This window comes from Balaenoptera musculus, chromosome 2 (genome assembly GCF_009873245.2).
Source record: "Balaenoptera musculus isolate JJ_BM4_2016_0621 chromosome 2, mBalMus1.pri.v3, whole genome shotgun sequence".
NCBI lineage: Eukaryota > Metazoa > Chordata > Mammalia > Artiodactyla > Balaenopteridae > Balaenoptera > Balaenoptera musculus.
In genome coordinates this window covers 90221393-90246632 of record NC_045786.1, presented here as the reverse complement: position 1 = coordinate 90246632, position 25240 = coordinate 90221393, and the positions used below count along the sequence as shown (strand labels likewise).

General features: G+C 40.8%; 1 protein-coding gene across 11 annotated transcripts in view; it reads left to right on the top strand.

The window, feature by feature from the left end:
- Window positions 1-25240, top strand: part of LOC118891308 (calpain-3) — a 167131-nt gene that overhangs the window by 72646 nt on the left and 69245 nt on the right. For all 11 annotated transcript variants that reach the window (XM_036845127.1, XM_036845133.1, XM_036845126.1 and 8 more), the window contains 11 exons: window positions 1927-2162; window positions 4513-4639; window positions 5558-5637; window positions 7886-8029; window positions 9159-9255; window positions 12465-12566; window positions 13902-14145; window positions 16431-16495; window positions 17986-18062; window positions 21348-21422; window positions 24475-24588. In XM_036845127.1, coding sequence (XP_036701022.1) covers window positions 1927-2162; window positions 4513-4639; window positions 5558-5637; window positions 7886-8029; window positions 9159-9255; window positions 12465-12566; window positions 13902-14145; window positions 16431-16495; window positions 17986-18062; window positions 21348-21422; window positions 24475-24588 — 1361 coding nt within the window. The remainder of the gene's footprint in view (window positions 1-1926; window positions 2163-4512; window positions 4640-5557; window positions 5638-7885; window positions 8030-9158; window positions 9256-12464; window positions 12567-13901; window positions 14146-16430; window positions 16496-17985; window positions 18063-21347; window positions 21423-24474; window positions 24589-25240) is intronic.

Below are 25240 nucleotides of genomic sequence, written 5' to 3'. Positions count from 1 at the left end.
GACTTACCCCCAGATCTCTATCTGTACTGTTTCTCTCTAGGCTCCCTGCACAGCTGTCACCCTAGGACTTACTGTTTTCTGTTTGCTGTTTTCCAGTGGTAGATCTCTCCCTTCTTGGGGCCCATGTTTTTCTTTTTTGTGGTTTATTAACTTGGTTTTTGTTCATTGTTTGAAGCATCTTCTGGTAGTTTCCTATGAAAGTGCGTTAGAGGTCTACTTTTTGCATCTTTGCAGATATGAAAACATCTTCTTTTCCTACCTTCATCCTTGTTTGATAATTTGGTAACTGGATTGAAAATTATTTATCTCAGAATTTGAAGGCATTTCTCTATAATCTATCTTCTTGTTCCAAAATCACTCTGAATTCTGTTCCTTTGTATATGATCTATCTTTTCTCTCTGAAATATCTTCTCTTTATCTCTAATAGTCTGAAATTTCTAATATTCTGAAACTCTGAAATTTTACAACCAAATGCCTTGATATAGACCTTTTAAAATAATTGCATATTAGATGTAGACTCTTTCATTCTTGAGAATTGTATCCTTCAGTTCTGGAAAAGTTATTATTCCTTTGAAAATATCTTCACCTCCTTTTTCTCTTTCTACTCTACAGATTTTATAATCTTCTCTTTTTTGTCCAATCCTGAGCAATTTTCTCAATTTTCTCTTCCAGGCCTTTCCATTTATGCTCATATTTCTAATTTCTGCAGACTCTTTCTTATCCTCTGATTGTTCCTTGTTTCTAATATCTTATACTTGTTTTATGCTACCCTAGTCTTATTTTATGGGTGCAATTTTTTTTCATCTCCCAGAGATACTAATGATAACATTTTGATATTTACTTTGATTCCTTGTATTGTCCCTATTTTCTCAGAGATCCTTTTATTCTATTTCTTTATGTGAGTCCCTCTGTCTAATTTTGGAGGCTTTACTCAAATGTTGGATGATCCTTGGCTATCCATGCATACTTAAGAATAAGGTTCTGCCTGGAAGCTCTGTGTACCTGGATGAGTTTTACACTTGTGTTGAGGGGGGAATTCTCCTGTCCGCTAGTGTTCTGGGAGCAAGGATGAACCCTTCTCGTCGGCATCCCCCTCACAAGCACCCTGGTGAAAGCTTCCTTGGCTTTGCTCAATAGTTACCACACCACCCCTGCCTGCTGCCTTCCAAATTTTGTTGAAATTACTCCTCTCCCATTCTCTTTGTTCTTGTGGCTTTATTCTTTTTTCTCTTTCTTTCTTTCTTTTCTTTATTCTGATTTTAGTGGGACTTTAAGAGGGGAAGGAGATAAATGCAAGTGGTTGACCAGAAGTCCTCCATGTTATCAGTAAATGTTTTGATGATAATTTCCTGACAGTTCTTCCTGCCTTCAGTTTCTTTGCCTTCAAGTCTGCTCCCGACTAATTTTTCTAAAACATAGGTCTGCTGAGGTTACGTCTTGCCAAACTTTTGATGACTTCCTGTATGAGAAGATTTAGAGTCCTTAGCCTGAACTACAGGGTCCTTTACAAACTGACCCTATCCAGTGTCATCTTCTGCTGGCCTCCTTCACAGCGTAACCACCCTGGAATATTTATTTTTCCCTAAGCTTATCATGTCCTTCTCTGCCTCCGTATCTTTTCTATTTCCTGTTCCTCAATGATCTATTCATTCTCCCTGCCTGAGAATACTCTTACTTATTCTTCAACATTCTAACCAAGTGTTACCACCTCTGTGAAGCCTTTCAAGACTCCATACTTCACTGCAGGCAAAATTTTTTAGCCCCTCTGCAGTCCCACAGCACTTGAGGGTAGGGACTCTGCTTTCTTCTTGATATTCTAAGTACCAGGCTCAGTGCTTAGACCTTATAGACATTCAGGAAACATTTATCAAATGTATAATTATCATTGTGGTGGTAATTGGCTCAGTTGTCATCTCCCCCTTTTAGGCACACAAGCCATGCCCCCTCTCTTCTCCTTGGGGTACCATCAGTGCCGCTGGAACTACGAAGATGAGCATGATGTAAAGGCAGTGGATGCAGGATTTGATGAACATGACATTCCTTACGATGTCATGTGGCTGGACATCGAGCACACTGAAGGCAAGAGGTACTTCACCTGGGACAAGAAAAGATTCCCAAACCCCAAAAGGATGCAAGAGCTGCTCAGGAGCAAAAAACGTAAGGTAAAATAAGCCAGCACTCTGAACCTTTTCATTACAAAGCATTTTTAAATTTTTTAAAGTTGCCTTGATACATTAGTAGAAGAGAACCATCTGGTAAAAAACGGCCAGGAAAATAGTACCTTCAATTGTAACTGTAACTGTGATAACAGAAAAGCAATGGTGAGAAGGTAGTCATCCCTGCCATCCATCCCTGCCTTAGCGGTCCATCCATCCCTGCCTTAGTGGTCTAGGTCCCCGTAAGGATGAAGGGGCCTAGCATTCAGTCCCATTCGTTGTGGCCAGCCTGTAGTGATGTGATGGATGCACCCCACGCAAAATATGATTTTGATGACAAGATTGATTATGTCACACTGGCACCAAGAGGGTATGAAAAGGCTAATTAGTCCCATACTGAGGCATTCTTGGGGGAGCAGACTAGCTCCCAAGCTCCTTTGAAATTGGCCTGAGAGAGCTGGGAAAGGAGACAGGATCAGGTTTTAAGGTTTTATGGTGGTTAGAGGGTTGAACTGGGGTGAGGATTCCCGTGCATGCACTGGGTCTTGTGTGGTTTGAACTTCCTGTTAGCACCAAAGAAGGGAGCATCAGGGCTTTCTCTGTCAGTACACACGGATGTGGGTGGAAGGCTAAGGGGGAGTGATGGGGCTTGAAGCTCTTAACAGTCGCTCGGAAATGGAGTCAGATTCTTTATTACACAATTTTTCCCGCATGCTTCCCTGATGGACTCCATCTGTCCACATGGCCAAGGAAAGAACTAAAATAGAAAATGAGGACAGGGAGAAGACACTGGAAAGTGTGTAATGTGGGGGGCCAGGGGGGGTGATAGCAATAATGAAAAGGGTGAAGGAGAAAAAAAGAGGAGGAACCCCATATGTATCACATAAATGGATCCTTTCAGTCCCTCTCCCCGAGATTAAAGTTGCCTTTTCAACCCATTGCATTGATCCCCAGGCCTTTCACAGGTGGTCAGAGCCAATGCTGTTAATTCCTAATCTCCCAATTAATAAACAGCTACCATTTATCAGGCATTTATTATGGAAGCAGCCCAAGAGCCCATCGACAGATGAAAGGATAAAGGAAATGTGGTATACATATACAATGCAAAATTATTCAGCCTTTAAAAGGAAGGACTTTCTGATACATGCTGCAACATGGATGAACCTTAAGGACATTATGCTAAGTGAAGTAAGCCAGTCACAAAAAGACAAATACTATATGATTTCACTAATCTGTAATACCTAGAGTAGTCAAAATCATAGAGACAGAAAGAAGAATGGTGGTAGCCAAAGGCTGGTGGGGAGGAGGGAGTGGGAAGTTGTTTTTTTGTTTTTTGGGGGGTTTTTTGTGTATTTTTTTTTAATATTTATTTATTCATTTGGCTGCACCAGGTCTTAGTTGCTGCACGTGGGATCTTTTAGTTGCAGCATGTGGGATCTTTAGTCGTGGCATGTGAACTCTTAGTTGTGGCATGTGGGATCTAGGTCCCTGACCGGGGATTGAACCCGGGCCCCCTGCACTGGGAGCACGGAGTCTTAGCCACTGGACCACCAGGGAAATCCCGGGAAGTTGTTTTTAATAGGTATAGAGTTCCAGTTTTACAAGATGAAAAGAGTTCTAGACATTGTACAACACTGTGAATCTATTTGACACTGTTGAACTGTACACTTAAAATTGGTTAAGATGGTGAATTTTATGTTATGCATATTTTACCACAATTTAAAAATTTTGTAAGTTTTTGAGCAATGGAGAATTAAACTTTAGTATGTAGAATAGATTTGAATAGATATGAGGAAGGATTATTAGAAGGTTATTCTAGCCAAATAAAGTGGTTTTGAGGCCCCCGAGTAGGTGGAAGTGATGGTATTAGAAGGGCAGGGAGAGATGCTGGAGAAGAGTGCTGTGATCACAGCTCTTCTCAAGCCTCCTTCCTAAATATGGCTGTACCATATTTAGGTTTGGGGATTTTTTGTTTGTTTTTAATATGCTAGTTTCTTTTCTTTAATGTTTGCTTTTGTGTTATCTTAGCCTCTAGCTATCTAGGGAGCAGGGACCTTGCCTGCTTAATCCTTTATGTAAAGCACCCAGCACCACAGAGAGAAGCCTAATAAATGTGATCTTAAAAACATGTATTGGTGGGGCAGCAATAATTGTGAAAAAGGATGGGCCTGGTTCTGATATCAATTTATATTCCCATAAGCCCATGAAAGGTTATAGGATTTTACTGGTGTCTGAAATATTTCAGTAATAGTTGTTTTGAGTAAAATTTGAATGCCAAAACTATGATGAAAACATGTAAATGAACGTATGGCTCGTATAAAACTGATGAGATCTTTAAACCTTTATGTCCTAACAGCTTGTGGTCATTAGTGACCCCCACATCAAGATTGATCCCGACTACTCAGTGTATGCTAAGGCCAAAGAACAGGGCTTCTTTGTGAGGAATCATGAAGGGGGAGACTTTGAAGGTGTATGCTGGCCTGGTAAGATGTCATTTGATACACCTGTTATCCACTGTTTAGTTCCAACTAATGAAGGTTGCATGGTCATGTTTCTAATTTCTTGTAGTTGTCACATGCTACATTTATGTGCCTTTCCTAAAAGATGATAGTATTATCTTCTTTTATATCTTTCATTTAACATCTGGTACAGTGTGCTTTGTATACATTTATAAGTCAATGAATGAATGAAAAATTAACAAGCAAACCTCAGTGACATGCTATTTCCCTAAGCAAATAAAAATTAAAAGCCAGGGAATGAGAAAATGAGAGGAGGAGAAAGAGGAAGAAAGAAGAAGAATCCTGCAATCTCTCTCCCTGTGATTCTTCTTTGCCCTGTTAGCCCATAGTTTTGACTTCCCAGCCTTTCATGAGTGACCTCAGCTGCCCCTGACAACTCTGAAGTCTTCATTTCAGAAATTATTAGTTTAAAGCCTTGGTAAAAACTCCTCAAGGACAAAAGGGAATCACCACTCTGTCATATGATAGCACTCTATCACAAGTCCATGCATTGTAGAGAAACCGCACGCATTCCTCTGCTCCCTATACCACTTATAATCATGTCTCTCCCCTCTTTAAGAACAGAGAGGTCACTCCAGGCTATCTGCCATCCTTACTGGGCCTGTCTGAGGCCATCAGTGAGGGACAGGCTCCATCTTGATGCTTGTTCATTGGCATTCCCCTGGCCGCTGAGGTTGAGAGGGCTAGTGATTGTCACTGGAGTCCAGCATTGCCTTCTTCATTCGCTTCTCACCAGACCGTGCCTCTGTATCAGCTATCTTTTACATTTGATGTGAGGTGCCCATTCATTACCCAGCTTTCACATCTGATATTCTTCTTTACAAATATCTTACCATGAGGAGCACCGTTCCTAACAGGCTGTCTACTCCTCTGCCTCTGCAGGTCTCTCCTCTTACCTGGATTTTACCAGTCCCAAAGTCAGAGAGTGGTATTCCAGTCTTTTTGCTTTCTCTGTTTATCAGGTTTGTTTTTATTCTTTTGCTCTTTCCTAGTTACTTGGAAGGATAAAGTAAGGAAAAAAAAGTGATTAAATAGAGCTACTCTGCTTCACTGAGTAGCTCTGGATAAATAATACGTGTATGAAAAGACAGGGATGCCAGGGACTTCCCTGGTGGTCCAGTGGTAAAGAATCCGCCTTACAATGCAGGGGACGCGGGTTCGATCCCTGGTCAGGGAACTAAGATCCCATATGCCATGGGGCAACTAAGCCCGCACGCCACAACTACTGAGCTTGGGCGCCTCAACAAGAGAGACTGTGTGCCGCAGACTACAGAGGCCACATCCCCTGGAGCCTGCGCGCCACAACTAGAGAGAGAAAACCCACACGCCACAACTAGAGAGAAGCCCACGCCACCAACGCGCCTCAACAAAAGATCCCGCATGCCTCAACAAAGATTCCACGTGCCACAACTAAGACCCGATGCAGCCAAAAGTAAATTAAATAAATAAATAAATAATAAAATAAATCTTAAAAAAAAAAAAAAAAAAGACGGGGATGCCAACCACATTACAGACCTTGGTGGTGCCAGGAGTGGTGCCATATGAATTACCAAGTGCACAAAAGCTGTGATTTTTGACTTCTATTATGATAGACTCTATGATATATCAAAGTACTTAATAATAGAGACTTATTATATTTTCAAACTGTATAAATTTGTACATAAAATAGTATTGTATAATATTATTAAAGATGATGATAATGATATATGAGAAAGTATCTTGCAAAGTATAACGTGATATTAAAAGTAAGGTACAATAATAATTCTTAAAATCTTATAAGAATCACACAGAGAACTGGAGAGGCCACATCTAGAGAACCGTTTGCAATCAGCGGTGGGGATGAGAATAATGATGCCTGATATAGACTGAGTATGTGCTGTGTGCCAAGCACTATGCTACTCACTTTGTGTGCATTATACCATTTCATCTTCACAATAACTCTTTGAAGTTGGAATTGTAATTAACTCTAATCCCACAGGTGAGGAAATCAAGGCATGGACAAGTGTAAAAACCTGCTAAGTTCACCCATCTAGTAAGTGGTGGACCCAAGATTTGAACTCAGGTCTGTCTGTCTCCCAAGCCCAGCTCTTAACCACTAAACTGTAGTTTCTGAGCATCCTGTATTAGGATATAGAAAATAACTTAGAGCAGGGGTAAAGAACACGTGGGCCAATCTGGCCTTGCTCATTTGTTTCCCTATTGTCTAGGCTGCTTGCACATAACTACAGCTGGGCTGGGTTATTGAAAAAGAGGCCTTATGGCCCGAAAAGTTGAAAATATTTACTGTCTGGTCCTTCCAGAAAAAGTTTGCCAACCCCTGCCTTAGAGGGTGCTAAAGAAGAACAGTCAAAGTGGTTAAATGTTTGGAACCCATATAACCGTGTTCATAGAAGTATACATGATTAGAAATAATTCAAAGTAAAGAGTCAAAAGAAAACATATATGCCTCCTCCAGTCATTTGAAAGGCTACCATGTCGGGGAGGCAGCAGATGTATTCTGTGGTATCCCAGAAGGCAAGCTAGGCCCTGTGAGAGGATGTTACAAGGAGCAAGACTTTCAGAAAATAATGGAATGAGCTGCCTGAGGGACTCCCGGTCATTGTAGCTATTGAGTCAAATGCTGAGAGACCAGGGATTCTATAAAGGGATTGCAGCACCCTGTTAACTACATGACTCAACAGCCCCTTCCCACTCTAAAGCTAACAATTCTATGTGGAACACAAACTACAGATCCTGCTAACAAACGGGTATCCTAGCTGTCAAACCTTTCATAGTGTTAGAGGGAAGGGAGAATCTTTTCATGGACAGCTATAATTGCCCGTAGTTAAGAGTTGTAGCGGATGATGGATGATGTAGAGCCTAATTGTGAACATTCACAACCTTTCCTGTAGTGGTTCTCCAGGGGGTCTCGGAGCAGACCTGTGGGCAACATGGGAGTACAGCACAGCACTCTTTCATTCATAAGTACTCAACAAGTACTTATTGAGAACCCTCTGACATTTAGGTTGTTCTAGGTGTTTGGGATTTATCAATGAACAAAACAGACAAAATTCCCTGCCCTGTGGAACTTTTATTCTAGCAGAGGACAGAGCATAGATAATAAACATAACAAATAATACATTAAATGGAGTAAGAAAGAGGAATAGGGACGGCTATCATATTAACCTTGTCACTGTAGGAGTTTTATCATGACCAAGATTGACTTCCTAGGGATCTACTGACATCCTCTACATATGGAACGACATGAATGAGCCCTCCGTCTTTAGAGGGCCAGAACTAACCATGCAGAAGAATGCCATTCATCATGGCAACTGGGAGCACCGAGAACTTCACAACATCTATGGCTTTTATCAGGTAAGACATCTAAAAAGCAGCCACCTGGATCCATGTGCCCTGCCTTTTGGGCTGAAAGTCATTTGCTTTGCAACAACCGTGCTATACAGTTCATTTCTCTGTGTGTCTTTTCTGACAACTGTTGATACAATGGGCCTTAGGTTGTAGCCAATATAAGACTCATTATTTCTCCCTTTGCATCTTTTCCATCTATAATGAACTTGGTTAATTTATAGATATTGGGAGATTAATGATAACATAGAAACATCTTCCTTGACAGGAGCCATTAGTAAATGGCATTAGATAATACCTCAAACCTTTTATTGAAGTAGGCTGTGTATAAATATGTAAACAAAGGCAATTAAAACAGATTTTTTAAAACTTCACAAACGTCTAAATACAGCAAGTCTTATATTCATACCAGGGGAGTAAGATTTAGAACACAGATGCACAATTTCAATATGTATACTTCTAAATGTAGAAAGCCTTCCTTAAGGACTTAGCCTTCTCAATAGGAGGTGGTAGAATTGTTTTCCATTTGCCAGTCACATCCAAAAACCTTGGCAGTCACTTGCCCTAATTTATATCCTTGGTTCTTTGTTATCTTTAAAATGTAATGGTGCTCCTGTGGGCCTCCCACCAATTGCTGTTTTCCAGCGGGAGCTGCTGGCTACATATAGCACGATTTTCAGAGGGTATCTGTGTACTTCTCTACACAACCTCTTGCTATAACTGTAAACTATCCATACTTGATAGTTGGAGAATTTTCTTATGTAGGCCAGGGCCAGTCACTTAACCTCTCTGAATCAGTTTTTTTTTTTGCGTTAATGAAAACTATCTCCGAGGTTTTTGTGTAGGTTACTAGAGAAAATCTTATAAAAATGCCTTGCAATAGTAAGCACCAAGTAAATACTATTATTTACTATTATTTCATTGCTATTTTAATCAGATAAATTGCTTCACTCTTTTAATAGGGGAATTTAGAGTAGTTTCATTACATCATGAAAATTATTGGGCAGATTTTTAATATTTTCCATTTCACATTCCCACCTACTATTTACTTTTTGCATGTGAAATAGCTTATTGGGGATGTCTGCACAATGCCATAATCCAGTCACCTCTTTGAAATTTTTCTCCTTTGACTTTATAGCAAATGGCCACTGCAGAAGGACTGATCCAACGATCTAAAGGGAAGGAGAGACCCTTTGTTCTTACACGTTCTTTCTTTGCTGGATCACAAAAATATGGTAAGGACTGGTTCATATGATCAGACTTAAAAACACAAGCTAGCAATCTGTCTCTTTTGACCATATATGGTATATGGTGCTACTGTGTTGATGCCTTCCTTTTCAGTAGGTCAGGTCTTAGAGTGTAGAGAGCAATGTGCTCTGAAATGTGCATTTTGTCCTTTGAGACTGAGTAAACCAATTTTAATAAAGTTTAGTTACTTTTTTCCCACTGAAGAACTGGACACTTAATTGTTGGGAGAATGACTTCAGAGTATCTGTCTGCTGGGATGGTCGTATTTTTTTTTTTAACATCTTTATTGGAGTATAATTGCTTTACATTGTTGTGTTAGTTGCTGCTGTATAACAAAGTGAATCAGCTATACATATACATACATTCCCATATCTCCTCCCTCTTGTGTCTCCCTCCCTCCCACCCTCCCTATCCCACCCCTCTAGGTGGACACAAAGCACAGAGCTGATCTCCCTGTGCTATGTGGCTGCTTCCCACTAGCTATCTATTTTACATTTGGTAGTGTATATATGTCCATGCCACTCTCTCACTTCGTCCCAGCTTACCCTTCCCCCTCCCTGTGTCCTCAAGTCCATTCTCTACGTCTGCGTCTTTATTTCTGTCCTGCCCCTAGATTCGTCAGAACCTTTTTTTTTTTAGATTCCATATATATGTGTTAGCATACTGTATTTGTTTTTTCTTTCTGACTTACTTCACTCTGTATGACAGACTCTAGGTCCTGGGATGGTCATCTCTGATCCTGTCTCTTTGATTTATCAAGACCAGAGAAAATATACTTTAACACATTCCTTCAACCACCTGTTCCACTCGGCAATGTGGTTTAAAATAGACCCAGCTTTTGCTTGCGGTCAGCGTCATCTATAACTGGATCCGGTTTACTAGCTAATGCAGATCTAGTTCAACTTAACCACCCTGCGGCAGGAAGGCTATTTTAAGTCCCCTGGCCTTGCATAAATAACCTGAAGCTTAGGTCCTAGTTTGAGGAATCCAGCCTTTATTGTACCACAGACAATATTAGGCCTCCTACTCCACCCCTGAAAACCAGCCCCAATGGCACTCTGGAAAAGGCCAAAATATAATCATCGGGCAAAGATTCAAGTACAGAGATACTCAGCATTAGTCCTTAAAATAAAAAATAAAGAAAATCCAAATATCCAACAATACGGGAACAGTTATTAAATTATGGTATATCCGTATGATAGACTATCATAAGGCTATTTAATATAGCAGCGTTAATTGCATGAGAAAATTTTTGTGACATCATTATAAAAGAAAAAAACAGTAGAAAGCCTAAATGTTTATATATTATCCTGATTTTGTTTAAAAAATAAATATATGTAGGTAGTAATCTAAGTAATTATAATACTGTGGTGATTATGAGTGATTTTAATTTTCTTCTTTTTACTTATCTCTATTTTCCAAATTCTCTACAAGTATCCTTTTTAATCACTATAACAAGTAAAAGTCTTTGAATGAAAACATTTATAAGCAGCAGTTTAAAAAAGATAACGGGGGTGGGGGAGGGATGGACTGGGAGTTTGGGGTTAGCAGATGCAAACTATTACACAGAGAATGGATAAACAACGGGTCCTGCTGTGTAGCACAGGGAACTATATTCAATGTCCTGAGAGAAACCACAATGGAAAAGAATTTTAAAAACTGTGTATATATGTATAACTGTATCACTTTGCTGTGCAGTGGAAATTAGCACAACATTGTAAATCAACTATACTCCAATTAAAAAAGAAGATAACAGAAGATACGCATACTAAGTAATCTTTGATCTCTTAAATATTGGCTCACTGCCTAGTCTTCAGTACTCTATGTGAAGCTGTCGATTTGCCCCAAAGCATAGCAAGTGAGGCATTACAGAGAACACTGCTGTGTCAAGTTCTATGCTGAGACCAATAGCCAGAGAGAGCTTTCAACAGAACAACCACATGAGACCTGAAAACATCTGAACGTTTACATGAACTTTGTTTCTTGATAAGAATGTTGTCATGTGGGTTTCAACATCATTATGCAGATATGTACATATCTCATCTGAAGTCAAGGAGAAATTATGAGAATACTATTTTAAAAGAAAAGTCCCATAAAAATATTTTTCTTTGCTCCCCATAGGACAGCCTAAAATTTCTACAGAATATTAAAGCAAAAATAGCTACCAAAAGTATTTTGGTAAAAGATTGACAAAAGTGTTTCAGGTGTAATCTAGACTTAGTAACATAAGATATTTTTTCCTTTTATGAACCTCTTTAGTGTTATATATCTTTACAAGCTCTTATCAACTATTCAGTGCGCAAGAGCACTGACTTTAGAGTCAGACTGCCTGAGCTCAAATCCTACCATATCCATTGTTTGCCATGTTTCCCTCACTGTAAAATAAAGTTCAACAGTGTTTACCTGATAGAGTTGTTGTAATGATTAAGTGGGATAATACAGGCAAAGCAACGTAACACCTGGCTCAGTGAGGGCTCTGTAAATGTTAACTATTGTTATTGCTGCTGTTATTATGTCTCCCTTGTACCGTCTTAAGTCCTCTTATAGAGGATTTTGTGGAGTTGGGGGTGGTGTGTGGCGGATAGGCATATAGATCAATGGAACAGGATAGAGAATCCAGAAAGAGTCCCACACATATATGATCAAATAATTAGCAACAAAGTTGCTAAGGCAATTCAATGGAGAAAGGAGTTTTTTCAATAAATCGTGCAGGAACATGGGGTATCCATGTAGGGGAGGAGGAAGAACCTTGACTCTTACCTCACACCATACACACAAAGTAACTCAAAATGGAATATAGACCTAAATTATAAAAGCTACAACAAACAAAAAGCTTCTAGAAGAAAACATAGAAAATCTTTGTGACTTTGGGGTGGCAAAAATTTCTTAGATGGAACACAAAAAACATGAACCATAAAATAAAAAAAGATAAATTGGACTTCATCGAAATTAAAAACTTATGCCCTTTCAAAGATATTGTTAAGAAAATGAAAGTCAAGCCACAGACTGAGAGAAGATATTTGCAATATACATATATATCTGCCAAAGGACTTGTATCCAGAATATATAAAAAGAAAGAAATGTTTTCCTTTATGTTGGTTTGCCTATTACAAATAAGGAATCTAAATATGAAATTGAGTACCTGGGCTGATTTGTGATTTTTTTTCTTTTAATACCTTCTTACTGATGACCAAAGGTGCTGTGTGGACAGGTGACAACACAGCAGAGTGGAGTTACCTGAAAATTTCTATCCCTATGTTACTCACCCTCAGCGTGACTGGGATCTCTTTTTGTGGAGGTAAGATGATATCCTCAAGCTTGACGTGAGAGAAAAATCAAAGGGAGGGTGTTTTCTATTTTTTTTTTATTATTAATTTTTATTGGAGTATGGTTGCTTTAGAATGCTGTGTTAGCCTCCACTGCACAACAAACTCAATCAGCCATACAAAGGGAGGGTATTTTCATCGAAGCTGGTCACAAATCCCTTCTTGTGAGCTGTTTTCAACAGGGATACTCTATGGCCATACCACCCTGAATGTGCCCGATCTCCTGTGATCTCGGAAGCTAAGCAGGGTCGGGCCTGGTTAGTACTTGGATGGGAAACAAGGGTAAACATGGGAAAGAGAAAATTAGGAGAGTGAAGGAGAGCAGACTAGAGAGGAGAGTGAAGGGGACGCTTCAGAGCTGTGTGTGTATTGTCTGAACTGAGGACATGAAGAAAGTCATCAGAAAGTGAGCCAGAGTGTTTCTTTCCCTCATTCTCTTACTACTCCCTCCTTTAGACACTCCTGATAACTGAGTTTCTCTTCTTGAAACATGCCTTTTCTACCTGAAAGTGAGAAAAATGGAGAGAACTACAAAGAATTTAGCAAATCAGAAATCAGCCTTACAGAACTCCTGTGACACAGTTTAACTGTTAAACACACACACACACACACACACACACTCTTGGAAAAGATAAAGTTAATTAAAATAAGATTCTCTCATGGGCTGCCTTTCCCTAATCCTAATACTTCCCTGCAGGTGAGAGATCCCAGTATGGCAGGTGCTCAGCATGGCTACAGGTCCAGCTGCTCCTTGTTTTCAGTGGGCCTGGGAGCACCTTAATATCACTTTTTGATAGATGTGGTTTTTTATGGCACTGGTCCACATTCAATACAAGGAATCTGTATCCTGCTTAAGGGATAAGCACGAAATTCTCTCTAAACCTCTAATTCTGATTGTATCGTTCCCTTTAGTTCTTTCTATAATTTTTATCTTGCTTCAGCTGTTGATTTCAAACGAAATCAATTGCCAAACCGCCCCCCCACCCCTAAACACAGGCTTATTGAATCAGGCAGACATTTTGCAATTTCTGGGTTACCTGGGCTCAGGACATACAGAAATGTTGATCTTGCAGTAAAGCCTTTTGACAGGAAAAAAATATATTCAAAGAGCGTACTGTCAGATCCCCAAACAGCCTTGAGTTTTTTAGTATGTGCTCCCTAATTTGAGGTCACAGTTTTATGCTGTCATTTTTGAGTGCGCATACAGCGCCTTTGCCCTGTCCGTCTTCAAGGCCTTATCTTACCTGGGTACATCATCTGTTAGACGCCTGGGTGTCTGACTCAGCCTTTCTTAATTGACTGATCAGCGGATGTAGGCGGCTTCATCGGGAATCCAGAGGCAGAGCTGCTAGTGCGGTGGTACCAGGCCGGAGCCTACCAGCCCTTCTTCCGTGGCCATGCCACCAAGAACACCAAGCGACGGGAACCCTGGCTCTTTGGGGAGGAGCACACCCGGCTCATCCAAGAAGCCATCAGAGAGCGCTACACCCTCCTGCCCTACTGGTATTCTCTGTTCTACTCTGCACACGTGGCTTCCCAACCCGTCATGAGGTAAACAGGCTTCACCAGTCACACCAGCGACCAATCTCTACCAGAAGATCCCCTCAGCCACTGGCAATGGAGTGATGATTACAGTGATTGCAAAAGAAAAGCCAGGTGTTTAACCAAGTGCCAATCAGCTTATTGAGCACCAACTGTGAGCAGGGTCAGGCAGTGGAGGTCACAGAAGATAAAAACTAGATCTCCTGCTACTTGGTGGTTCAAGTGTTAATATTTGGTAGGAGAAAGAAAGAAAAGGAAAAGGAAGTGACTTTGTAACTGAATTCATCCAATATTTAACCCATGTAGTTCCCCTACAAAACTTGCCACCGCAAAATGTGTCTCTTTGGCTTGAGGATTCTTGGGGGCTGATTGTTTTTAAGAAACAAAAGGTTCAGGAAGTCTTTCTTTTTAACCTCCTCCCTAACTGCCTAAAAGAATTTAGTTAAAGGACCTGGTCCAGGGAGTGCATTATCACCAGAGATATCTACAAGGAACATGAGCTAAGCATGGTAGGGGGAACGTGGAGACCGAAGTCCTCTCTGTGTCCCATTGTCTCTGCACGGCCCAGCAAACATTTGTTTACCAAACATTTGTTTTTCCATCTCCGAGTGAATATCCTTCCTCCCCTTTGAAGTCCCACACCCACTCCCTTCTCCTTTTCTCAGGTGTTATATAAGCCTCAATTGCCTATCTTGTCCTTAGGCATCATATTTTTATGGAACCCCCCTCATATGTACTAATTACATTTGATTTTCTCCTGTTAAATACTCTCATGTCAATTTAATTCTTCGACCAGCCAGAAGAACCTAGACGGGTAGAGGAAAGTTGTTTTTTCGTCCCGACACCCACAAGCATCCTCTCATGAAGAACAACTTATTCTGCCAGTCTTAGCTCTATCTTACCCTTAGGACTTTTCCTGGTGTATGAATTATATTCTGATTCTATTTTGAAGACAGGATGTGAATACCAACTTTCTGGGTTAGAGAACAGTACACACAGAGACACACATAGTAAGCACATCCAGACCTCTAGATTAGCAGTTCCTCAGCCTGGCTCAGATCAGAATCATCCGAGGAGCTTTTTAAAAATACAGATTCCAAGGCCATACCACCAAACCTACTAGAAATCCCTTGGTTAAGTTCCAGGGATCTATATTTGTTAGAAGTTCCCCTGGTGATTTTAGACATCAACCAGGTTTAGAGACCGCTGCTTTGTTATATTTAGTAGGAAAGGAATAGATTATTACAAAGGCTAGTGAATAAACTAAAAATAAGTTTCTCTTATTAAAAAATATCTTTTCCTCATGAAATTGAAAATAATATTAGAACCATTAGGTTAATATCCAGATACACAGGTATTGAAAGTTTTATGATTTTTATAAGCCCAAGTGCCTCCTAGTTAGTTGTGTACAATAACAATAAAACAAAACCCAAAACCCACACAAGTTTCTGAAACCTCCAAAAAATGTTGCCAGCTTGAGAACAAGAAAAACCAATTATTTTTATTTAAATAGGCAATGATTAACGATTCATGAAAAGCAGTGACGGAATGAAAAAATGGCACAGATTTTACAACACTATAAAATTCGGTTTTACAAACATTTAATTTGTTTTACACCAAACGTGTTAGGCATTTGGACTTGGACAAAGCTCCGATTCTGTCTGTCAGAGTAGTATTTAGTGCTCAACAATAAGAAGGGGAAATTTCAGGTACCAGAATTCTCAAGCTTTCATTGAACCATTTAAGCTAATACATAGCTCTTTCACATAAGAAAAATATATAGTAATCATAACAAGTGCTCATAAAATCTTTTTTTTATAAATTTATTTATTTAATTTATTTATTATTTTTGTGTGTGTTGGGTCTTCATTGTTGCACGTGGGCTTTCGTTAGTTGCGGCGAGCGGGGGCTACTCTTCGTTGCAGTGTGCAGGTTTCTCATTACGGTGGCTTCTCTTGTTGCGGACCATGGGCTCTAGGTGCGCGGGCTTCAGTAGTTGTGGCTCACGGGCTCTAGAGTGCAGGCTCAGTGGTTGTGGCACACGGGCTTAGTTGCTCCGTGGCATGTGGGATCTTCCCGGACCAGGGCTCAAACCTGTGTCCCCTGCATTGGCAGGCGGATTCTTAACCACTGCACCACCAGGGAAGCCCTCATAAAATCATGAATCATACAAAAAGAGTCTTGGCTTTTTCCAATTTCCTTTGAATAGTTATAAAACTGAAAATGTAAGTGACTGAATTATAATAAAAATCTAATGATGTTGAAGTAAGAAATTTCTTTTTTCCTTTCCCCAGGCCTCTGTGGGTAGAGTTCCCTGATGAATTAGAGACTTTTGGTATGGAAGATGAATACATGCTGGGTGAGCATTTCTTGATTAATTATAGTTTTGATAAATACTTTAATTATGTTTTTCTTATTGTATTCTCTAGTGTAAGAACGCTAAAAAATCCCTAATCTCAAGAAAGCCAAAAACAAAAATAAAAGAAATTCCATCACCAAGATCTTTAGTGTATTAGTGGGATCACAGCTCTATTCTCTTGTCATGCAGCGCTTCGCATAACATGTTAACTTCATATAAACCCATTCTATTTGTGGATGCAATTTGGGATTCTTGTCTGGGTCCACTCCTAAGCCTTATGATACCACCACAGGGAAGGGAAGTAGAAAAAAGTAAACCAGATAGTAAAGACTCAGAAGAGCTTATTTCATATGCAAGATAGGGTTGTTTGTTTGTTTGTTTTGGGTTTGGTTTTTTTTGTTTGTTTTGTTTTTTGGGTTTTTTTGGTTTTGATTTTGGTTTTGGTTTTTTGGGGCTTTTTGTTTGTTTGTTTGTTTTTGTTGGCCTCTTCTTTAACAAGGGTTAACCAGATTTGGAACATGGAAGTTTATCATTTGGGGAATGGGGTCAAGAAGCCAGGCTCAACATAGAGTTGCCCAAAAGGTGAATTCCATTTCTAAAGAGTAGAAACCCCAAAACGTAAACAACCTATCTCTTTTGGTCTCCACTCATCCTTAGGTCTCAAGTTTCAAAGCTACTTCCCTGGAGAAAATTTCCCTGACCAAAATTGCTTCCTAATACCTAATTCCACCTGCATTAGTCAAAGTCAGTCCCTCTTATTATATAACTTCCATTCCATTTTGTACTTTCATCTTTTTGGTATTTGTCTTAACTCTAATTAATTTGTAATTACTTGGTTAATATCTGTCTTTACTGACTGTAAACTTCATGAGGGTGGGGACCATGTCTGTCTTATTTGCCACTCCATCCCCAGAGCCTTAGCACAGTGCCTGGGACTCAGGAGGAACTCAACGAATATTTGTTGAATTAAAGAGCAAATTCATAAATGGATGAATTTTACATATGGTGGTGCCAAGATCAAAATGAAATTAATAATCCAGATTGCCTTTAAGAGAATTACAGGCTTCCAGTGATACCTGCCCAAGGAAGAGGACCTGAGTATCTACGTGGACCACACTTCTGGGTCACAGTTGTAGACTCACCACGATCAAAGTCACGTATAGCAAACAATGAAGCACTTAGAGAAGTGCAATCGTGCTTTCAGATGACAGTTATGCACAAAATGAGGCTGTGCCAGACTTGTCAGGGTCCCTGCCTGTAATCCTACTATACCATAGGAGGATTAATGATAGGTAATAATACAGTTACCTCTTTGAGCACCTGTTCTCTTTCTAACTAACAGTGCATCTCCCAGATGAATCATTGGTTCAACTCACCAAGATCTCCACCTTCAAGAAGTTCAGTTGAGTGGTCTTTGAAACCACAAAGAGAAGGGATGTTTTCAGACCTCTTATCATGATATTCAACTTTATTTCTTCTCCATTTTTCAGGAAGCGCTTTATTGATTCACCCAGTCACAGAACCAAAAGCTACTGTGGTTGATGTGTTTCTGCCAGGATCAAATGAGGTAAAAGTAAATGACAAACATCCGCATACCTTACATGCCTCACGTCTCTTCCCTTCAAACTTGGTGGCTTAAAATGACAAAAATTTGTGCTCTCACAGCTCTGGAGGCTTGAAGTCTGAAATCATGGTGTCACCAGGGCTGGCTCCTTCTGGAGGCTCTGAGGGGGAGTCTGTTCCATGCCGCTCTCCTAGCTTCTGGTGGCTGCCTGCACTCCTTGGCATTCCTTGGCTTGTAGCTGCATCGCTTCAGTCCATGCCTCCATCTTCACAGTGTGTGTCTGTGCCTCCCCTACCATTGTCTCTTATAAGACACTTGTGATGTTATTTAGGGACCACCTGAATAATTCCAGATTACCTCCTTATCTCAAGATCCTTAATTTAGTCAAATCTCTTAACCATAGAAAGTGATATCCACTCCGTCCAGGGATTAGGAAGCAAATACATCTTTTTGAAGAGCCACCATTCAGCCCACTACACTTGTCATTACTGATACGACAATAACCAGGCTTTTCTACAGAGTGCTCATGAATGATGTTCTTTCTGCTTGGTTTCTCTAGTAATTTGTAGTTCTGAAGGTGGGGCTCTTTATAAAGGTTCCCCTGCCAAGCAGAAACCCGAGAAAAAAGTTAAATATAACAACAGCTAAATAAATTGTCCTGCCAAGCATTTCTGCTGAGAGTTTCTCAAGTCGATTCTGACAAAGCGTAGGTTCCCACTGAGAAGAACTAGCTCCCTTTCTGACTTAGCCACAAATTTCTATGATGACCTATTAACATTGCAATCACATTGTTGTGACTATGTAACCTATTCCTTCAACACTATTTCCCAGACTGGTCTGTGATTGTTTCTCTTGCTACATCTTCCCAAAGCCTGGGTAGGAGAGCCAAGCCGTTTCTTGCCAGAACTTTACCTTGCTGGTTAGCTAGTATCGCATCACACTGTGCAGGGAGCTATCTAAAGGCCTTGCTGTCACCATCCCCGTGTTTCTGTGTGGCCCATTCCCTCTCCCGCGAATCTGTTTATCAGGGAGGGCTTCTCTGACACCCTGTTTAAGATTATAAACCGGGGCTTCCCTGGTGGCGCAGTGGTTAAGAATCCACCTGCCAATGCAGCAGACACGGGTTCGAGCCCTGGTCCGGGAAGATCCCACATGCCGCGGAGCAACTAAGCCCGTGTGCCACAACTACTGAGCCTGCACTCTAGAGCCTGTGAGCCACAACTACTGAGCCCGCGTGCCACAACTACTGAAGCCCATACGCCTAGAGCCCGTGCTCCGCAACAAGAGAAGCCATGCAATGAGAAGCCCACGCACTGCTACGAAGAGTAGCCCCCGCTCTCTGCAACTAGAGAAAGCCCGCATGCAGCAGCAAAAACCCAATGCAGCCAAAAATAAATAAATAAAATAAATAAATTTAAAAAAACCAAAAGATTATAAACCACTCCCGCTGCCCTGGTACTTTCCAGCCCTCCTTCGTCCTTTATATTTCTCCGCAGAACATGCCATTTTAAACATTCTATGTATTTACTTTTATGTTTTGTTTATTATTTATCTCTCCCATTAGAATGTTAGCTTTTTGAGGGCAGTGATTTTTATCTGTTATGGTCTCTGCTGTATCCCCAGCATCTAGATGGGCACGTGGCCCATAGTAGGCCTTCTGTAAGTACTTGCTGGGTGAGGAGCTTGGTGACTAAGCTCCGGGTCTGATCTACATTATGTTTTGTATCAGTTGTATGCTTCCTAGGCTGGAGATCTTTGAATATGGCACCAGAGCACACACTCTATACCTCTCGTTTCAGTTAGTTAGACTGGAAATGGTCGACAGGAAATCCCCAAATATTGTTTGAATCCTTTTTTTTTTTAACCTTTAACTCCCACCAGCTTTTTATCTAAAGCTAGTAGAATTCACCAAAGAAAGACATAAGGAGAAAAGAAAGCTAAGACAATATCCCTTGTAAACACAGATGCAGAAATCCTTGACAAAACATTAGCAAATTGAATCCAGCCAAAGATAATACTTCATGACAAGGTGGGGCTGATCCAGTTGAATTAAGAGTTCACTGTAGCTAGCAATTGTCAGGTCACAGCCCTCTCACATTCACAGCAGGACAATGACAGATTCAACAGCCCAGCTTTATAAAGGCTCTGGTAATCCCAGGAGGTGAACTTGCGAAATAGACTCTGTGGCTGCCAGAAATTATATTGAACTAGAAGAGAGAAAAAGGTTTGTTTTCATGCTGCTTCTGATGGTATCTTAAGGATTTATCCCACCAAATTACTTTGCAGGACTTTTTTGGCACTTTAGCAAGTAAACCCCCTTGACAGGCCTCTCAGGTAAGAGTTTGAACCTCATCCCTGAATTGAACTCTGTTAAGAAACAATGACACTATAGTAGTAATCCAAGTTTCCATTTGTTTTTCTCTAAGATCTGTTTCCTTGTCTGACACTTTTTTTTCTCCTGACTCATTTGTAATCTGTTTGCTTGCAATGTGCTTTTCTGCTTTGTTGTGGTTTTCTCTCTTCCATTGTCTTTTTCACTACTAGATCATTAAGTTTTTTTGTTTTTTTTTAAAAAATTGTGTATTTATTTTTGACTGCATTGGGTCTTCATTGCTGCACGCAGGCTTTCTCTAGTTGTGGCGAGCGGGGGCTACTCTTTATTGCGGTGCACGGGCTTCTTATTGCGGTGGCTTCTCTTGTGGAGCACAGGCTCTAGGCGTGCGGGCTTCAGTAGTTGTGGCACGTGGGCTCAGTAGTTGTGGCTCACGGGCTCTAGAGCACAGGCTCAGTAGTTGTGGCACACGGGCTTAGTTGCTCCGCAGCATGTGGGATCTTCCTGGACCAGGGCTCGAGCCCATGTCCCCTGCATTGGCAGGCGGATTCTTAACCACTGCGCCACCAGGGAGGTCCCGATCATTAAGTTTTTATAAGCCAACTGGACTATAAAATACATAAGGGCAGGTTCTATGTCTTTCTGTTCACTCGTGTGTACCCAGCAATGCTGGGCACACGGTAGATTGATCTATAAATAACTTTTGGATGGATGAATGGAAAAATGAATGGCCTTTTAGTCAGCTTAATCTGTCACAGTACTAGGTTTTTCCTTTGGAATCTTTTTAAAAGCATATGTTCTTCCTAACTTCTACTCAAGGTGTTTTTTTTTTTAATTGTATTTATTTTAGCTTTCTGGTTATTTGAAATCCAGATAAATGGATGTTTTACTAAATAATGAAATTGTGAACAGAGTTGCTTATGCACTCTTTTTCATTAGGGTCTGTTTCTTTTCAGGTCTGGTATGACTCTAAGACATTTGCTTATTGGGAAGGAGCATGTACTGTAAAGATCCCAGTAGCCTTGGACACGGTAAGTTATTTTCAGACTGTTATTTTTACCTATTGTGCTGTATTAGTCTACTCGGGCTGCCATGACAGGATACCATAGACTGGGTGGCTTCAACAACAGAAATTTCTTTTCTCACAGTTCTAGAGGCTGGAAGTCCCAAATCAAGGTTCCAACCAATTCGGTTCCTGGTGAGGGCTCTCTTCCTGGCATGTAGACAGACACCTTGCTGTGTCCTCATATGGCAGAGGGAGAGAGTGAGCTCTCTTGTCTCTTATAACACTAATCATTTGGATCAGGGCCCCACTCCTATGACCTGATTTAGTCTTAATTACCTCTGTAAAGGCCCTGTCTCCAAATACAGTCACATTGGGGGTTGGGGCTTCAACGTGAATTTTGTGGGGACACATTAAGTCCATAACATGTGCCTACATAGAAGGAACCAAGGACATCAGTGTTCTGCATAATAACACATACATATGAAGACCGAATGTAGATTAGTGGTTGCCTAGAGCTGAAGGCAGGGAGGGGGTTTTGGGAGCAATGGGGAGTGACCACTAATGGGTATAGTGTTTCTTTTTGGGGTGATTTTAAATTGATTATGGTAATGGTTGCATGACTCTGAATATACTAAAAACCATTTAAGTGTACACTATAAATGGGTGAATTGTATGACATGAATTATATCAATAAGGCTGTTAAATGTGAGAAAAAAAGAGTATAAAAAACATACTCTGATTTACATTTGTATGTCTAAGAAAAATAATAACACTGACAACAGAGAGTATACATGATGGTCCCCACATACACCATACAGAATATTCTTCTACAACACCAAGTCAGAAAACATGAGTTTTTAGTTGGACCTCTAGGCCCAAGGGGAGGCTATGAGTTATGATTTTAGACTCAGAGTGGCCCATCTAGGCTGCATTTCTGAAGGGAATTTTGCTCCTGCAGCTGAATCACAATGACTACCACAGGCCCTAAGTAGTGTAAAGATTTATAAAGAGATATTGATGTTATTTTTTTAAATTCTCAGCAGCAATATGAACTCCATTATACAGAAAATGATTTCAGATGCCAACTTTCAGATCTAGAAGAGACCTCACCATTCATCTCCTTGAATCCCTCATGCTTACAGGTGAAGAAAGTGAGGTTCAGAGAAGTTAAATTTCTTGTCCAGGGTTGCAGCTAAATTGTGGCAGAACTGAGACAAGACCCCGGGTCAACTGGACACCTACTCCAGAGCCCATTCATCCTAACTTACTGCCTCATTCTTTGAAGGAAAAAAAAAAGAATAAGAAGAGATTGGCTGATGAGTGTGGGGAAGTAGATGTGCTTTACTTCTTGCTGCTGACTTCAAGTCAAGCATAGGGTGGACATCTTAACTACTCCACCCTGATTCCCAGTTTCATGTATACAGCAGTCCCCCTTATCTGCGGTTTCACTTTCCACAGTTTCATTTACCTTCAATCAACCATGGCCCAAAAATATTAACTGCAGGACTTCCCTGGTGGCGCAGTGGTTAAGAATCCATCTGCCAATGAAGGGGACCATGGGTTCAATCCCTGGTCCGGGAAGATCCCACATGCCACAGAGCACCTAAGCCCGTGTGCCACAACTACTGAGCCTGCATGCCTAGAGCCCGTGCTCCACAACAAGAGAAGCCACCGCAATGAGAAGCCCACGCACCGCAACCAGAGAAAACCCACGTGCAGCAATGAAAACCCAGTGCAGCCAAAAATAAATAAATAAAAATAAATAAAATTTTTAAAGAAGAAAAAAACCCAAAAATATTAACTGTGGTCCAAAAACATTAAATGGAAAATTCCAGAAATATACAATTCATATTCTTTAAATTGCATGCTGTCCTGAGTAGCATGACAAAATCTCGCGCCACCCTGCTCCCTCCTGCCCAGGACATGAATCATCCCTCTGTCCAGCAGATCCACACTGTGTGTGCTACCCGCCCATTAGTGTAGGGGAAATACCTTTATACAGGGTTCAGTACTCTCCTCGGTTTCAGGCATCCACTGGGGGTCTTGGAACGAATCCCCCATGGGGAAGGGGGGACTACTCTATTCTTGCTCTTTTCCCCGCTTGTACATTACTCAGAGCAAAGTACAGGCCTTCACGTGATCCAGGGAGCTTCCTTACAGAGGATTGCACTGGGAGGCAGGGAACCTACTGGGCTGTCCCTGCTGGGAATGCCATTCCAGAAGACCCATAGATAGGGGCCATGCCTACAACCCTGTTGTCAGAGTCACTTCAAGTGCCCTTGGTGGCTTCTATAACAAAAGTTTCACAGTTTTACCCTCAGAACTGAGTCAGTCATCCTGGTGATCAGGGAAGCAGGAACAAGAAGGGTATAGGCTGAAGTAAGGACAACAGTCATCTTTCCCAAACCAAGAACCTACCTTTTTTTTTTTTCTTTTCGGCTTAGTCAGGTCTTAGTTGCAGCACATGGGATCTGTCGTTGCTGCGCACGGGCTCTTCATTTCTGCGCGTGGGCTTCTCTCTAGTTGTGGCGCATGGGCTCAGTAGTTGCGGCTTGCAGGCTTTAGTTGCCCCGCGGCATGTGGGATCTTAGTTCCCCGACCAGGGATCAAACCTGCGTCCCCTGCATTGGAAGGCAGATTCTTAACCACTGGACCACCAGGGAAGTCCCTACCATCTTTTATAAAGACTTACGTATGTACATCTGGGCCTGCTCATACAGACAGACAAATTCCCTCTTTAGCAGGGTCCTAGAAATAAACTTGTTTGTTATATTGACAGGAAAATTAAAAATACAAAACAGGAAAGGCTACTTATAGGATAGTCAGAACAGATAATAATTGATGAAGGGTGGGAAGTTTCCCTAATAATTTAAAAATGAACCATTTTTAGTGTTTGAACTCTTTTCCTTTTAATGCCAGGGCCCCCATATTTGCCATCTCTGTGTTCACAAATTTATTTTGCCTTTGAGTCTATACTTGTAACGAATGTGAGTCTTGTACAATGAAATATTTTAAAAGTCTAGTTTGAAATTGCCTTATATGAATCCTCCTTCTCTGAGAGTGTTGCTGTGTTATAGATACCAGTGTTTCAACGAGGTGGAAGTGTGGTACCAATAAAGACAACTATAGGAAGATCCACGGGCTGCATGACTGATTCCCCATATGGGCTCTGGGTGGCCCTAAGCACTAAGGTATTTGAAAAATGTTACTTTTACACATCTTTTTCGTTACTACTCTATCTCTTTACAGTGGTAGCCTTTGAGTATGTGACAGTATGTAAAAGTGGTGAACCCCATCTACCGGATAGGTGCTTCTGAAGTTTATCTAGAAATCAAAGTTTTGAATCATTTCTTGTCTGACTTTCCTGGAATTATCCTTAAGGGTACTCTGAGAACTAGAAATAATAGAAATTTCCGCTAGGGCACCGGGACCCTTGGTGCTCTGCAGCTTGGCATTGATTACCACTGGACTGAAAGCTCACTGAGCCATAGGCAGCCTGCCATGTGGATTAGCCCTGAATCTCAGTCTCCTGTAAAAGGGTCCTGTGTCTATGCAACATTCCAGGGACATAGCCTCATGCAATGACTTCTATGCTCATCAGATGGCTCAAACAACTACAATCTCCTTGGGTAAAACCTGGAAGGATCTGGAGTTGGTCTGTCCTTTTGAGGAGAGCTTTTGAGCCAAATGAGGCCTGTAACAGATTCCTCTCCTAGCCATTTGCCAAAATACAGTGCCAAACACAAATCCTTACTCTTAAGCAAATATTATAAAATAATTAAGCTTTCTTTTTCTTACATCTTTCTTTTCAATCCGTTTCATTTAAGCATGTTTTCTTGGGTC